This window comes from Eurypyga helias, unplaced genomic scaffold (assembly GCF_000690775.1).
Source record: "Eurypyga helias isolate BGI_N326 unplaced genomic scaffold, ASM69077v1 scaffold42644, whole genome shotgun sequence".
NCBI lineage: Eukaryota > Metazoa > Chordata > Aves > Eurypygiformes > Eurypygidae > Eurypyga > Eurypyga helias.
Genome location: NW_010246326.1, coordinates 1 through 13,803, shown reverse-complemented (window position 1 = coordinate 13,803; position 13,803 = coordinate 1). Strand labels below are relative to the sequence as shown.

General features: G+C 38.0%; 1 protein-coding gene across 1 annotated transcript; it reads right to left on the bottom strand.

Moving 5' to 3' along the window:
• Positions 1–909: 909 nt before the first annotated feature.
• Positions 910–12,725, bottom strand: LOC104508657 (calcium-transporting ATPase type 2C member 1-like). The gene is made up of 10 exons (XM_010150360.1): positions 12,506–12,725; positions 11,401–11,498; positions 9,717–9,767; positions 8,770–8,936; positions 7,086–7,154; positions 5,105–5,221; positions 4,273–4,420; positions 3,637–3,732; positions 2,616–2,757; positions 910–1,708 (listed from the first exon to the last, which is right to left on the bottom strand). The coding sequence occupies exons 1-10, from the start codon at positions 12,723–12,725 to the stop codon at positions 1,572–1,574; spliced, it is 1,245 nt and encodes a 414-aa protein (XP_010148662.1). The 3' UTR covers positions 910–1,571.
• Positions 12,726–13,803: the final 1,078 nt, after the last annotated feature.

Sequence of the window (13,803 nt, the reverse complement as noted above, 5' to 3'; positions counted from 1 at the left end):
TTTTATTAGTAAGTGTTCTGAAATTGCATTGAAACACTGCACACACTGCAACAAAGCTGAACAACTACAGCCCCAGTTGCCAAAGATGGGGATAGTTCAACAGTTGGAACAAATCAGACAAATCTGTTCAACAGGCAGAACTGTCATAAACTTTGGCTTGAACGCATGAGAGCATTTCTGTAAGAGGGCCTTGTCAGCCCCCACCAGGGCCTGACATACCCCAGAGCCTGTTGACGACAATTCACTGACCAGCAGGATGACCAGCACGGCCGAGAGCCAATACCCACGCTACACTTGCAGGCTGCAGTGGGAAATTGCCTAGGCGATTGTCCCTTGCACTTCCTCACAGGCTGATGAGTCCTACTCTGATGAGGGGACACCGATGACACCAGCTGAACGTCTGCTTTGAAGAACACCACCATTTCCAATTAGTGAGTATTAGCATATTCAGACATTATCATATATTAAAAATACTTTTAACAACATACCAAGGCACAAATTTATTATAATGCTTTTCTAGCCACAAAAGGTCATTCTGTAGGTTAAAATTTTAAGTTACACTACCAGTAAAAAGTTTATTGTTATGATCAGCGTGGAAGAAGGAAGAGGAAGGAAAACCAAGTTTATTTGAGAGGGGTGTGGTTTTTTTGCCATTAGTGAGGATTAGTGCATTCGTTCTGTAGTTCAACACACCAGGAATCATTTCAACAACAATACCATCTTGTAATCACTCAAGTGATCTAACAGTCCTAAGCTGAAGTAGGGAACAAGACATGAAACAAAGCTTGTATCTAAAATGGTATCAAAACAAACATCTTAATCTGGGGTAAATGTGAGTTTCTTTTACAACAAAGAGACAACACACTTTTAAGAAAAGCAAACATTTACTTCAAATTGCAGTATAGGCTTTTCAATCACAGAAAAAGAAAAGAGAAACAGTGATCCAACAGCGGTCACATCCTGTGCAAAAAAAAAACCAAACTTGGGATACAAAAAAAAAACCCAAACCAAACCTGTAGCACAAGGTACTTGAGCCGCTTACACATTGCAGGATAAAGTAAATAAATACAGTAGCTAGAATATGGCACTCTTGTGACAGACTCTAAACCCAGTGGAATGCCTCTGAAATATTTTTTTATCCTCGTATTAGTAGCAAAGTCCCACCACCATAAAAGTAAAATAGTACAATGTTTTAAATAAAAACAAACTAAAATATTTATATCTAAGAGAAGGATTTTACACAGTTATATCTCTTTAAGTGCAGAAAATGGGACTTGGGCTTAGATCTTTCTTTAATTTAACCCCCCCACACACAAAATCCCATTCAATCTCAAAAGTGAATTTATGTTTGAGGAAAAGTGTTACCAAAGTTGCATAATTTCATTTGTTACTCCCACAGCTGGAAGTTAAATTCTAAACAGTCTTGAAACATGAATGTTCATCATTAGCCAGTGAAACAAAGGACTTGTCAAAAGCCCTCGGATTTCTTTATCCTCCCAATATTGTTTTGCTTTCTCCTACATCCTTAGACAGCAATCCCTAAGTTTGCAAACAAAAGAATGCAATATGCATCATACATCAAGAAAAGACGAAGTTGACGAAGAAGAACTTCCACGTTTCTGGATCTTTTCCTTGCTTCTTTCAAACTTCTTTATGATCTCAGTCACTATGCACACAGAGGAGGTGAGTCCCAGAAGAAACAGTAAATCTGGAAAGAGATAATTAGCCTTGTTTAAATTTGCTATTTAAGGCTGAGGGCAGACACAAAAGAACAAGGCTTGCAAGTTTTTCAAATTGTCTCCCCGTCATTGGGTGAGTTCAGGGGAAATGAAGCAAGAACCAATTTCTGCAGGACCAAAAGGTGAACATGTTTAGGTTTATGCACAGATCGTAAGTATAGCCCTGATATTTCAAACTTTCGAAGTATTTCATAACCCTATTGTTATCAACACCTATGAAAAGGTCCCTTCCAACCCAAACCGTTCTACAATTCTATGATAAAAACAAACACATAATTAACTTCATACTAAAAAAATATTAATATCATCAGAAATGACGCAATAAACAGCGTACGTAGAAACATGTATTTCACGACAATCATTTAACTCCAGAAAACCACAGAAGTAAACAATGTAAGTCTTAATGAGGCCAAGAGCATTACGTATCTATAGGTAATAGATAGGTTCTTAAAATCTTCATGCCCGTTTATCCTATGACAGTGCAGTTGATTATTTAATAAGAGATTAAAATTTAGAAATATGCTTATATTTAGAGAAAAAAACCCCTTGCTAAACAGCAAGATTAATTGTGCTTAAAAAACTTCAATAAACTCTAGGCTTCGTTTTTCACCTGCATCAAAATTTGTATTAAAACACCCAGTATACATAAGTACCTAAGAAATACAGGAATGCACTGATCAGTTGTGTAACATACCATATAGAGCATGATTGCCAAAGAAAGTATCTAAAAGGATTTTGTGTTTCCTTAAAAAAAAAAAGCAAGCTTTATATTCCTGTTGTATGCAAAGAACCAGGAAGTGCTCTTATAGAACCACCAGCTAATGCATCTACAAATCAATCCTTAATGCACAGTTTTGAAAAAGGAACCGTTCTTACCCAAGATACTCAGGCTCTCTGTTTGGAAAACTTTCTGAAGTGGAGGAAAGTAAATGACCAATAGCTGCCCCATTATAGATCCAAGGACGGCATAGCAGAACATTTTGTTACTGCAAAGTCCAATCTCAAACACAGATTTTGCCTGCAAAACAAACAACACAACTCTGCACACGCAAACTTCATTATCTAGACAAGGAAATAATTCCTAACTACAATTTCTTTTCATCCAGGCTTTTAAGAATGTAAAACATTATTGTGGACCTCTTTCTTAGAAGATCCAGAGTATGTTCCTGAATGGCCTGCTGGCATTTTCCCTCTGGTAAACAGAGTACAAATCTTGTCTTCGCATTAAGCAACGTGTACGCTTGGGCTCACTTTTCTGCGAGTACAGCACGTTAGACGGTGCCCTTACACCAGAGGGAAGTGGTTTTGTTGGCCTGGAGAATTCACATCAGAAAACAGACTGCAAACTAGAGGAAATCTAGTAACATATACTAGCAATTTACTTCTCTCCAACCAGCACGGAATTTCAGACTTGTTTCCTTAAAACAAAAATATGGGCAGAAAGAACTGTTTAAGAAATTTTCCTTGGATTATGGGTTAGGGTTACAAAATAAAGTTAAGGCCTTCAAGATGTTTCAGATTCTGGCAAGGATGACTGAACTGACAGAATTTTAAGGGGGGAAAAAAAAAAAAACCCAAACAAACCCAAGAGAGTGGATACAGTAATTCAAAGGACCATCACACTTCAGCTTTTAATAAAAATTTCCTGGCTCCTGTCAGGACAGAAACACTACTACCAGCTCTGCATCACATAAATTAAGGAAACTGATACTTACCTGTCATTTAAGAATGCCTAACTAGTAAATATGTGAAACTCTGAAGCTTAATAGCAGATCTTAGGTAAATCTGCAGGAGAACATTTAAAACAAACACAGCAAAATCCTCCCTCAAAGGAAATTCAAAGGAAATTCTGCTTGTTGTGTAAATACGGTGTAAGTGGATAATACGAATCACTTACCTGAGATCTAGAACTCAAGGCATTGAACATATCAAAAAACACGAAACAGGTGAAAGTCATGGTTGTATCTCGAGGCGTTATTACATTGTCTCTTAGCTGCCAACACAAGAAAACGAAATGGCTTTAGCATGCTCCAAACCCTCCACAACTGAACAAAGTTATTACAGTAATTCCAAGTTCTACTAGCCAGTAAGTGAAAGCAAAAGGAATTTGTTAGCCCCAAGCTGGTTTGATCAATCATACAGCCCACGTGACCCACCGGTATCCTGCAGTTTGCAATTCCAAGCTGTGATTAAACGAAGCCTCTCAACAAGCATTTACGCAAGCACACGGAATATCAAGAATTTTACGACGCGCTACCAAAAGTTCAAACAACGTTCTTCTCTACTGGGAAAAGAAAGTTCTGTCTAGAAGATCTGTACAACTACTTTCTATGGGCCAAGGTTTCCCAAGTAGATCTAGGACCTGGAGAAGTCTGTGTCAAAACAGACTGGGGAATAAAACTGTATTCCTCATTTCAACAACTACTTTGAAAATCCTCCTCTCTAGTCTGCTAGCTGCACAGATTCTTCAATAAGCATGGACAAAGCTTGCAATCAAGTTCATTCTGCTTTAAGTTTTGTACTTTTGTCATACCTCTCTCCAGAAGACGAACAGTGTTCCACACACGATAATTATGGACGAAACCAGTATTTTCACAATCAGGTTTTTGGTCAGAATGCTGTCCTTCAGATTTCTTGGAGGCTTCTGAATAACATCTTTATCCACAGGCTCCACCCCAAGACTTACAATTAAAAGAACATCTTAGATTTTTATCATCGTAAAAATAATTCACTGCTTCTAACTTAAGGACTCGATTTTTTTTTTTTTGAGTTGAAAGAAAGATTTGAGTCTCCTTTCTACAGCCTAAGAATTGCCTCATTCAAATAATCACATGATATTTCCACTTTCAGAAAACTGCGTTCTATGTTCTACTAACAGGCAATATTCTAACACTGCAATTTGAGAATCCATAAATACCTGATACAAGACAATATTCAAATTACCAGATGTTAATTTTAAAGGAAGCTGCAATATTAGTCACGTGCCTCTTTTCTGTTACCATGATCAACCTAGCTAAGGAATTTACTGCTAGTTCCTTTCCACCTTTCCCTTCTACCACCTATGTGCAGTGAAGAGGGCCAGAGGAAGAACCCAGAGGGAAGCCTGCATGCAAGCTGCATGGGCCTGTCTGTGGATCTTTAGGTATCCCTGCTGCCCCCATAATTATCACTGGACACTAAAGCAAACCAAAAGGAATGAACATAGGACTATATTGCCAACACTGTATTTCAAAGAACAAGGTTGGGGTTTCAGAAACATTTCACTGAAGTTTAGCACTTCACAGAGTTTCCTTTATGAACAACCATTTTCCTTCCTGAAAAAAAAGGACTACAGACCTCTGATGGAATTTAAAGTAATTACTTACCTTTGAGCTGGAGGTCCATCCATAATAATGTTGATCCATAAGATCTGCATGGCATTGAGAGGATTAGGAAAGTTCATTAATGTAGCCAGTGAGATTAAAGTCAGTGCTGCTATACTCCTGTTGAAAGAATCCATTTTTATAACCGTCAGCATGGAATATTTCCGAAGATCCACCGACAACTGCTTTGTAATCAACGCTTCAGCTGTTTAAGAGTAGATACAGACTTTGACAGTGTGCATCACGGCTGACGTACGCCTCACTTTAAAGCCAGAGCATGAAATCATTTAGGATGCTCATCCTGACACAGGCCATATTTAAAGCAGCATTGTTCTGGCAAATGTGTGTCTTACAAACCTCCCAAACTTGAAGATAACATTTCGGAGTTATCACCCCCATCACCTAATTGATGTTTTTACTGGAGAACTGGGTCTTGTACTTTCATTGTGCCAGAAGCAGAACTTGAAGCATGGTTCTGAGATGCAAAACGCTTTTAGACTTTTGATGGAAACACAACCACTCTTGTGCACCTGCCACTAGTTTGACTAATCAGCCAAGGCAAGGTACTACCTGAGCTCCCTAAAAATACCTCTACCACCCCTCATTATTAGCAAGATGAGAAGGTTAGGCAAAAGCCTGAAAACAGATTAGCAGGTTCCAAGTTGGGTACTAGAAACCTCACTGAACAGGCATGCACTAATTGCTTTCAGTGCAAGATTAAGTGGTTTCCTAACCATGAGAGCAAAGGCTTATGATAATTCCAAATTTAGCGCTTTGCTGAACCCTGCACAGAGGGGAAAAAAAAAAAAAAAAGGGTAACTGATTAATCAACACCTCAGACTACCACTCCCAAGGCCAACAGGCAAGCACACTTCCCTAGATTTATCTGTGCTTAGTTATTTTTCAGAAGCAGATTTCTCGTCTTCTACCAGTGCAGGACACTAGTCAGGACTGAAAGTAAACGACACTTCTAAAAATTGCATAAAAATTTTAAAGAGGCTGGTGTTTTCTGGGTTTTGTTGTGTTGGAGGGTTTTGGTGGGGATTATTTGTTTTGCTTTTGCATTATTTGGGGAGGGGTATTGGGCACTTGAGGGAGTTTCAGGGGGTATTTGGCATTTGTGAGGTTTCCAGTGTTGACACTAGTCAGGACTGAAAGTAAACGACACTTCTAAAAATTGCATAAAAATTTTAAAGAGGCTGGTGTTTTCTGGGTTTTGTTGTGTTGGAGGGTTTTGGTGGGGATTATTTGTTTTGCTTTTGCATTATTTGGGGAAGGGTATTGGGCACTTGAGGGAGTTTCAGGGGGTATTTGGCATTTGTGAGGTTTTCAGTGTTTGTTTTAAATTTCTGCAACTTTATTCAACCACTCTGAAATGCCATGAAGCCTTCAAAAAAACTTTACGAACAATGCAGCAAAGAGGAAAAACATGTTTCTGAATCCAGATTCAACAAGATAAACTCACAAAATTTTTGAAACTAAGGCTTAATTAACTCTTGTCTTACATACAGATTATATAGTTAGCATAAGGGATCCTTACATGCAAGCAAAGTCAGCTTCACAGGGCTAACTCCTTCCACAAACCAGTATTTGGGTTACAGAGGAACTATAATCCCCTGTTTCCCTGGTCCCCTTCATTTGATAAACATGTTCTGGTTAAGGAGGGAATGACTGCTAACTTCTCCTTTAAACAAGGACCCAAAAGGCAGCTACGCTGATTTTCCCTATCCTCTCAGTTACTGAATTTTCACATCTTAACAGGAAGAACTGTGACAAAGGTAGATGTCTGTTTATTGCACTGGTTCCTGTTTCTCTAGAAAGGAAACAAGCCACCAAATCGAAAATACCGAAGTTTTGAAATCATATCAACACCCTACATGAAATTTGCAGTGTTCACATGAATTTATGCAGCAGCTGCTTGTGGATGCTTTGATTCATTCACAATGTAATCAGGAACTTCTGATATTGTCAACTTTTAACTTACGTGCTCAGTTGAAATCTAACAAAATTTTTTATGTTATTATAAATTCCTTTACCCTCTTCAATTGCAGACCTGCAACAAAAAACAAAGGCTACATCACCAGACAAATAAGTCTACTGCAAAACAAAAAAAAGCTTAGAACAAGTTAGAAAAGCTATTACTTTAAGCATCAATACGAATGCCAAAAAACAAATGGAGTTGAGGTTCTTTAACTCTGGCAGTCAGTGTTTTTCCAACTCCAGCATGACTTTAGATGTATTCTTACTGCAGAGTGAAAAACGTATAGACCATCTTCTCAACCTCTAGCGTGTGTCGCAACCTGTCTATCCCCTTACTGCCATTACAGCAGTCAGAAGGTATTTTCTGATACTTAAGTGGAGTCTACTCTGCTGCAAATAAAACGGATGACTTGCTTCCATTCCCCCAGTAGCAAAGAAGAACAATTAATCAGCATTCCTTTCGTAACTTTTAAGAGAAAAAGACTAAAGGGCTTGGTGGACGGATGTAAATCTGTACTTTTTTTTTTTTTTTTTAGTGTTCACCACTCTTTTACCCTCTCCTATTAAGAGCTTTCCTGATGAGGTGAGCAAAACTGCGTAAAGCATTCCAGCAAGAGCCTCATCAATCCCAAGTAAAGTTACATACTTACCACGGATGTCCTTCCCATGTACTCTTCTGAGTATCTCAAAATTATTCCCTTCTGTCTTTTGTTTTTGCACAACACCACACTGCTCTTGGCTGAATTAGTACCGAAACCTTTTAACTCTCAGATCATCGTGACATACTGCCACCTAGGGACATTTTCTTATTATTGCACTTCCGCATTTAACTTCACCCCAAGGGTTAAGCATCATGCTTGCAGACAAACAAGTGTTCTCTGCATGATGCATAATTTTGAAATGAAGGCTATCTCGCTAGACATCAGTCCAGCTCTGCCAACAACCACTGCCTTCAAAAGTCAGAGAGATTAAATTCAAAATAAGGTAAGCTTAGCTATGCTCTCTTTGAAGTGCACCAAACAACAAAAATGAGCAAGTAACAAATAGCTCGTTACCAAAGCTGGTAACTTATCTTGACCTGTGATATTTAAATACCTTATATTCCTTTCTTCTTCTGAAACATCACTGCATTTAAAGAGTTGAAAATGAAGCACTGTGTAAACTTTTTAAATCTTGAGAGGAATGCCCTCTCTCGTTTTTACATAAGATTAATGCTTCTGAAGTAAGAAATTAAATGAAGATGAACCATACTGACAGCTAACAGACACACAATTTCACCTCAGCTATGTTTCTAAATACACTACACTACCACAGTTCTAACTGGAGAAGCAGAAATACAGGCTAGGTTAGTTTTTATAGCACATACATGCACAACCTCCTTTGTTACTTACCTCTGATCTACGTACAAGATCAAAGTAGCTCAAGGTCTAAATATGTGAAAGCATTCTTATAGTATTAACATACATAAAAGGACAGAAATGTTTAGTTGCCCCTTGTATTATTATGTTCCCAGCTCTATTTTAAGAGGATAATACAGGCAATCACTGTAAAGACAATTCTCCTGCCTTAGCAGAGAACTCATTATCAAGTGCTACACTTAGACGATCAGGCAATTTCTCTTGGTTTTAACCCAGTCAACATGTCATTAAAACTATACAGCACAAGGTATGTACATAAATGCCACCTACATTATTGTCTGAAAATCGTCATCCACAAGGATCATATCTGCTGCCTCTTTACAAACGTCTGTTCCGGTTTGTCCCATTGCTACACCAATATCTGCAGCCTTCAGCGCAACAGCATCATTCACTCCATCTCCTGTCATAGCCACGACTGCACCGTTGTTTTGCAGGGACTGAAGAAATGGAAATGAGCTTAAATCAAGGACTGAAATAATCCATCCTATAAAATTACTGTAGATACAAGGTTGGTGTCATTCCCCCCCTCCTCCTCCCCCTGTCTTATAACTCCACTGTTAAAACCTAAAGAAACGCAGCTGTTTTAGCACATTTTTATACAAGATTTTGGGTTAAACAACAGTTTATATATTCAGACAGCCTAAATTTTAAAGCTAAGGTATATAAAATCTGCCTTTAAGAGCAAGTAAAAAAAAATCCTACAGAGAAAGAAAGATGATACTGTATTTCAATGTTAACATTCTCACTCTCCTATAACTCTCAGTGTAGTCTAACTGTCTGAATGCTTGACTTTCTTCTCCTTATTGTTGCTTCTTTGCTTTTCCAATTGTAACACTGAGGATGTCCCTCTTTGCTACCTTATTTTGTTAGCTTGTCAATAGAAGCATTACTTCAGTCATGGCTTGAAATTCACGCCCTCTTCTCGTTTTGAGAAGTATCAGAAATAGGGTTCTTTCGAGGTCCTCGTCAATGCAATGGCAATGTGACAAAATCTCAGTCAAACCCCAGCTCCCTGCACAGAAGAAAGCATGATGCTGCCTATCCCTTGGGGGCACTACACATTTTTCTAGGTAATATTTTCAAACACACTTCACTTTCAGACCAAATTCATTTCTGATTTCATCTCAACACGCTGTAACACGTTATAATTCAACTAAAGGCTCCACAAACACCTCCCATAGCAACTGTCCGGCGTTGGAGCCTCTAGTAAGACGTACCTTTATGATTTTCAATTTATGTCGGGGACTGGCTCTGTAAAACACTGCAACCTGTTAAAAGCACAATGAAGCAGTGGTGAAAATCTGAGAAATCTGAAGAACTACACTGGATTCTATAAAGCTAGGAAAAAAAGTGCTATCAAAGGCCAACTATACTCCTGTTAGCACCAATGTGAAGTACCAATGAGCTGTTTTTAAGAGTGAAATCGTCAGTTCCAGAGAAGATTCAAAGTGTGCTCTAGTAAACAAAGTTGGTGGTACTTATTTCAAGATAGAATATGCAATTTAAAAATCTTCTGAAATTATGAAGCAACCGAGTTATAATGGCTTGCTGCTGGCCTTCCTGACTCAATTCATGCAGGCAACTGCCATGCTGACTCTACAGCTGATGCCCTTGTTCTTGTCAGCACTAGTGGCAACCTACTTGGGACATTTCAACTGTACTAGTTTATGTAGCACATTATTAACAGATTGAGCTTTTCAAGCTAATTAATAAAGATTCCATCTTGGAAGGAATTACTGATTTTCTGATTTTTTTTTTTTTTTAACACTCTGGTTTCTCTCTAAATTGAAATCTGTGCACAAGGAATTTAGTTTTCCATAAACTCCATACTGTTAGCACTCACATCCATTTTTGCTGCTTTAGACTGCATACAGATACCAATCGTATTGGTTATTTTAATTAATTACTAATAAGATTTTAAATAAACGCCGAGAAAACAAACTGGGTCTCAGATCAAACATGCACAAAGCAAATTTGTAGCTATTTCAGCTATTTAAGGTGGACAGCCCTAAAAGAACAAGTATTACCGAATAAGCCAAAAATTATTATTTGCCACACAATTCCTGTTTTCTAAGGTTTTGTGAGTCTCCAAGGAAAGACACAACAACACAGCTGGCATGCACATTTCATGATTGTAAATACTGGCTTTTGGCTTGCTTATGTCAGACTCAAGCAGGCTGCAGTCTAATTTTGCGATTTTTTGCAGAGCAGCGCTTTGATGCATCAATTTTGCAACACAGCCAAGCCTGAACCTCAATTAGGTTTGATTATGCCTTCTCACTTACAAATTTGACACTGGCTAATACATTTAGTTATTTAATAACTAAAAAGTATTAAGCAGTAACTTAATAAATAAACCCTTTCAAAATTCTCAACCAGTGATCCCAGGTCGATTTAAAATCACTAACGATACCGACAGCTCCTCTTGCAGATTACAGAAGGATGGAGTGTCTGAACATGCACACTGTAAGGTGTTGTACATGTAAGCTGAGCTATTCAAAGAGGTAAAATGGTCTAACAATACAAGAAGGTGATGATGCTCACGGAAAGTGAGAGGTGACAAAATGGAAGTTCAAAGAGAGTCATGGAAAGGTAAAAACCAAATTGAATCATTAAAAAGAGACCAAAGTAGTAAACTCATTAAAAAGACAGCTGTGTGAAATGAAAGAAATAAGTTTTCATATGGTTGTATGTCTAACCAAAAGGCACTTGTTTGATCTGGAACCGCTTCCATGTCTCTATGCAAAAAGCCTCCGGTAATTTGCTGCATCACCTACTTCTGTTAGAGGCATGTTATTTGTATCTCAGAAGTTACATTTTAGCTTTCCACAGGAAAAAAAAAAAGGCATTTCTCAATATATCCCTTTACTGTATTTCAGTATGTAGTGTATCAAAACCAACCTTTGGTGTTATTTGAGAAAGCTGCTGAATATCCAAATCATCTATTTCTTCTCCAGAGATTGCCTGTGAGTTTTTGGAATACAATCCTAGACGACTCGCTGGAAATAAGTAATAAAAAGGGTATTATAACAGTTTATCCATTTAAAACATTAAGTACCTAATTTTCTTATTTTTAAACCTACTATTTTCAGCAGCATTTCAGATTTGAAATGCCTAGAGCAGAACATCTTGACACCTTACTGATTCAGTGTACCGACCAGAGTAAATCATCTGAACTCTTGAATAACAAAACACATGCTACAAAGTCTATTCTAATCAGATATTTATTTCCTTGGACTTCTTAGGACTAAAGGTCTGTACTTCACTGTGTCAGGTGCCATATAAACACAAGAGCTCAGTCCTCTCTGAAGAATTCACAGTTCAAAACTAACAAGACAATGAAAGATGGCACAGTGGAGACAAGGAAAATAAAAACCTCTGAAAAATTATTGCTAGTTTGGGGGTTTATTTTACACGCATTTTCAACATTTTGTTCATCACCCTGTATATAAGGAATTCATATTCTGGCTGAAGTACTCGTACTTAAAGGTATTATATTGTAAAATGGAGAAGTTTGTTTAAATATTCATTAATTGTACTTTAACATCCAACTTGGTTATATGGACAAAACTTGTTAGCGAGTACTGAAGTGCCATATCCATCCTAAATACTCATTGTCACCGGCTATTTTCCTTTCTCCCTGTGGCTGTAAGACAGGCATCCAAAGCTGAGGGTAGGGAGGACGGCGTTGGGGGTGTACGAGTAAGAATCAGAAATCGAGTTTATGTTATAACAAAATACAGTAAGAAAATACAGAGTCTCAAACAGCAGAAGTCACGCATTAACCAAATTAGAAAAACTACAGTTTAAGCTGCAACCACAGTATCACTGCAGGCTAGGGTGTGGGTTTTCTGGGTTTTTTTTTTTTTTTTTTCCTCCTAATTGCACTGTGCCACATGTCAGCCCAATACATCCAACTCACAAACGTCAGACTTCATACCCATGCTTCACAACACTGCCAAAACAGAAAACAAGTGCAAAATGAAAGGAAGTGGACTAACGATACCAATGGCAACTGCAGTCTCCTGCGAATCTCCAGTAATCATTTTTATGGCAACTCCTGACGTGATAAGTGTAGTAACAGCTTCTTTTACGCCAGTCCGTGGAGGATCGATTATTCCCACAAGCCCCAAGAAAGTCAGCTGTCCTAACTCAGGACCAGAAGCCAAGGCCAGAACTTTTAGAGACAAAGAAGAAAAAAAAAAGTTAAGATTCAAAATTAACATGTACATGAGCATTTAAAACGGCGGTTTTAAACTAGTAGGTAAGCATCAAGCAAAGGGCGGGAATTGCAATTTTCTGTTTTATAAACCTTGCTGGCAATGCCTGTTATCTTGAGTATTCAGAACAGTATTCAGACCTATTTCAGGTTTCAATGGTAACTTTCCTATCTGTTCCCAGAGGAAAGTGTTTATACTTTCACTGTGTGGAAAGAGAACAGCATCTAGCTTTGTGGTTTCTCTGTAAGCACATGGTCTTTTGTGCAAGAGGACGAAAAGGAAGATCAGTTAATGTATTTTTATTTTCTGCCTTTTTTTTTTTCTTTTAGAGAGGCAAATGTCATTGAGTACAGGCTGAATATTTTCTGGAATGCCTTTTACAGTAGGAATCTTAATTCAAATATATTGAAATGATACTGGAGTTGCAAGAGAAAAATCAAATTCACTTTTTAAAAAGTATTACCCTAGATTTTCTTGTTTGACCCTGGTCTGAAGCAGACAAAGAACGACTGTCCAAACAAAGCAGCACAGATATCACTCCCAGCATATCCTCTCATTTTCCAATAATCTGCATCCTAGGAATTTCCTGAGCCACACAGTACCCCCACCTTCACATTAAAAAGCTGTGGATGGACTCAACAGCCTAGAATTCTCTTTACAGAGGTCAAAGCAAGCCAGCCACGTGTAACATTTGCCCACAGTCGCCTCATACCAATCATCTTGTGAAAAATACTTCCAGTTATATTTAAACACCTACACAGCTTGTTAACATAAAACATAATTCCAATGGCATCTTCTGATCTGCAATCAGTTGTGCTAGCCTAACTCAAAAAGGTGCCAGGAGCCAAAGTGGTAAAAAAATAAACACATTGACATTTTCTAAAATTCCATACACACCTACAGTGAGATGTGGAAACTATTAGATAGCAATGTCCTGTTCAGTTACAGTCACATGCTAGAGATGACAGGAACCAGCACTGCCTTTGCTCACCCTCTACAATTTAATCACACTACACAGGCCTTAGGCAACAGCACCTGTTTCTCCACTCCCCTATTTTATAGAATAAAAATATATTATATTTAT

Bases quoted from the DNA above. Each gene is read 5' to 3' on its own strand.
- LOC104508657 (XM_010150360.1), bottom strand. From the start codon at position 12,725: ATGTTAATTTTGAATCTTAACTTTTTTTTTTCTTCTTTGTCTCTAAAA. The intron at 5,222-7,085 runs GTAAGTTAAAAG...TTCTTTCAACAG, and splicing joins GTTAGATTTCAACTGAGCAC to GAGTATAGCAGCACTGACTT. The intron at 1,709-2,615 runs GTAAGAACGGTT...ATCTCTTTCCAG, and splicing joins AGAGAGCCTGAGTATCTTGG to ATTTACTGTTTCTTCTGGGA.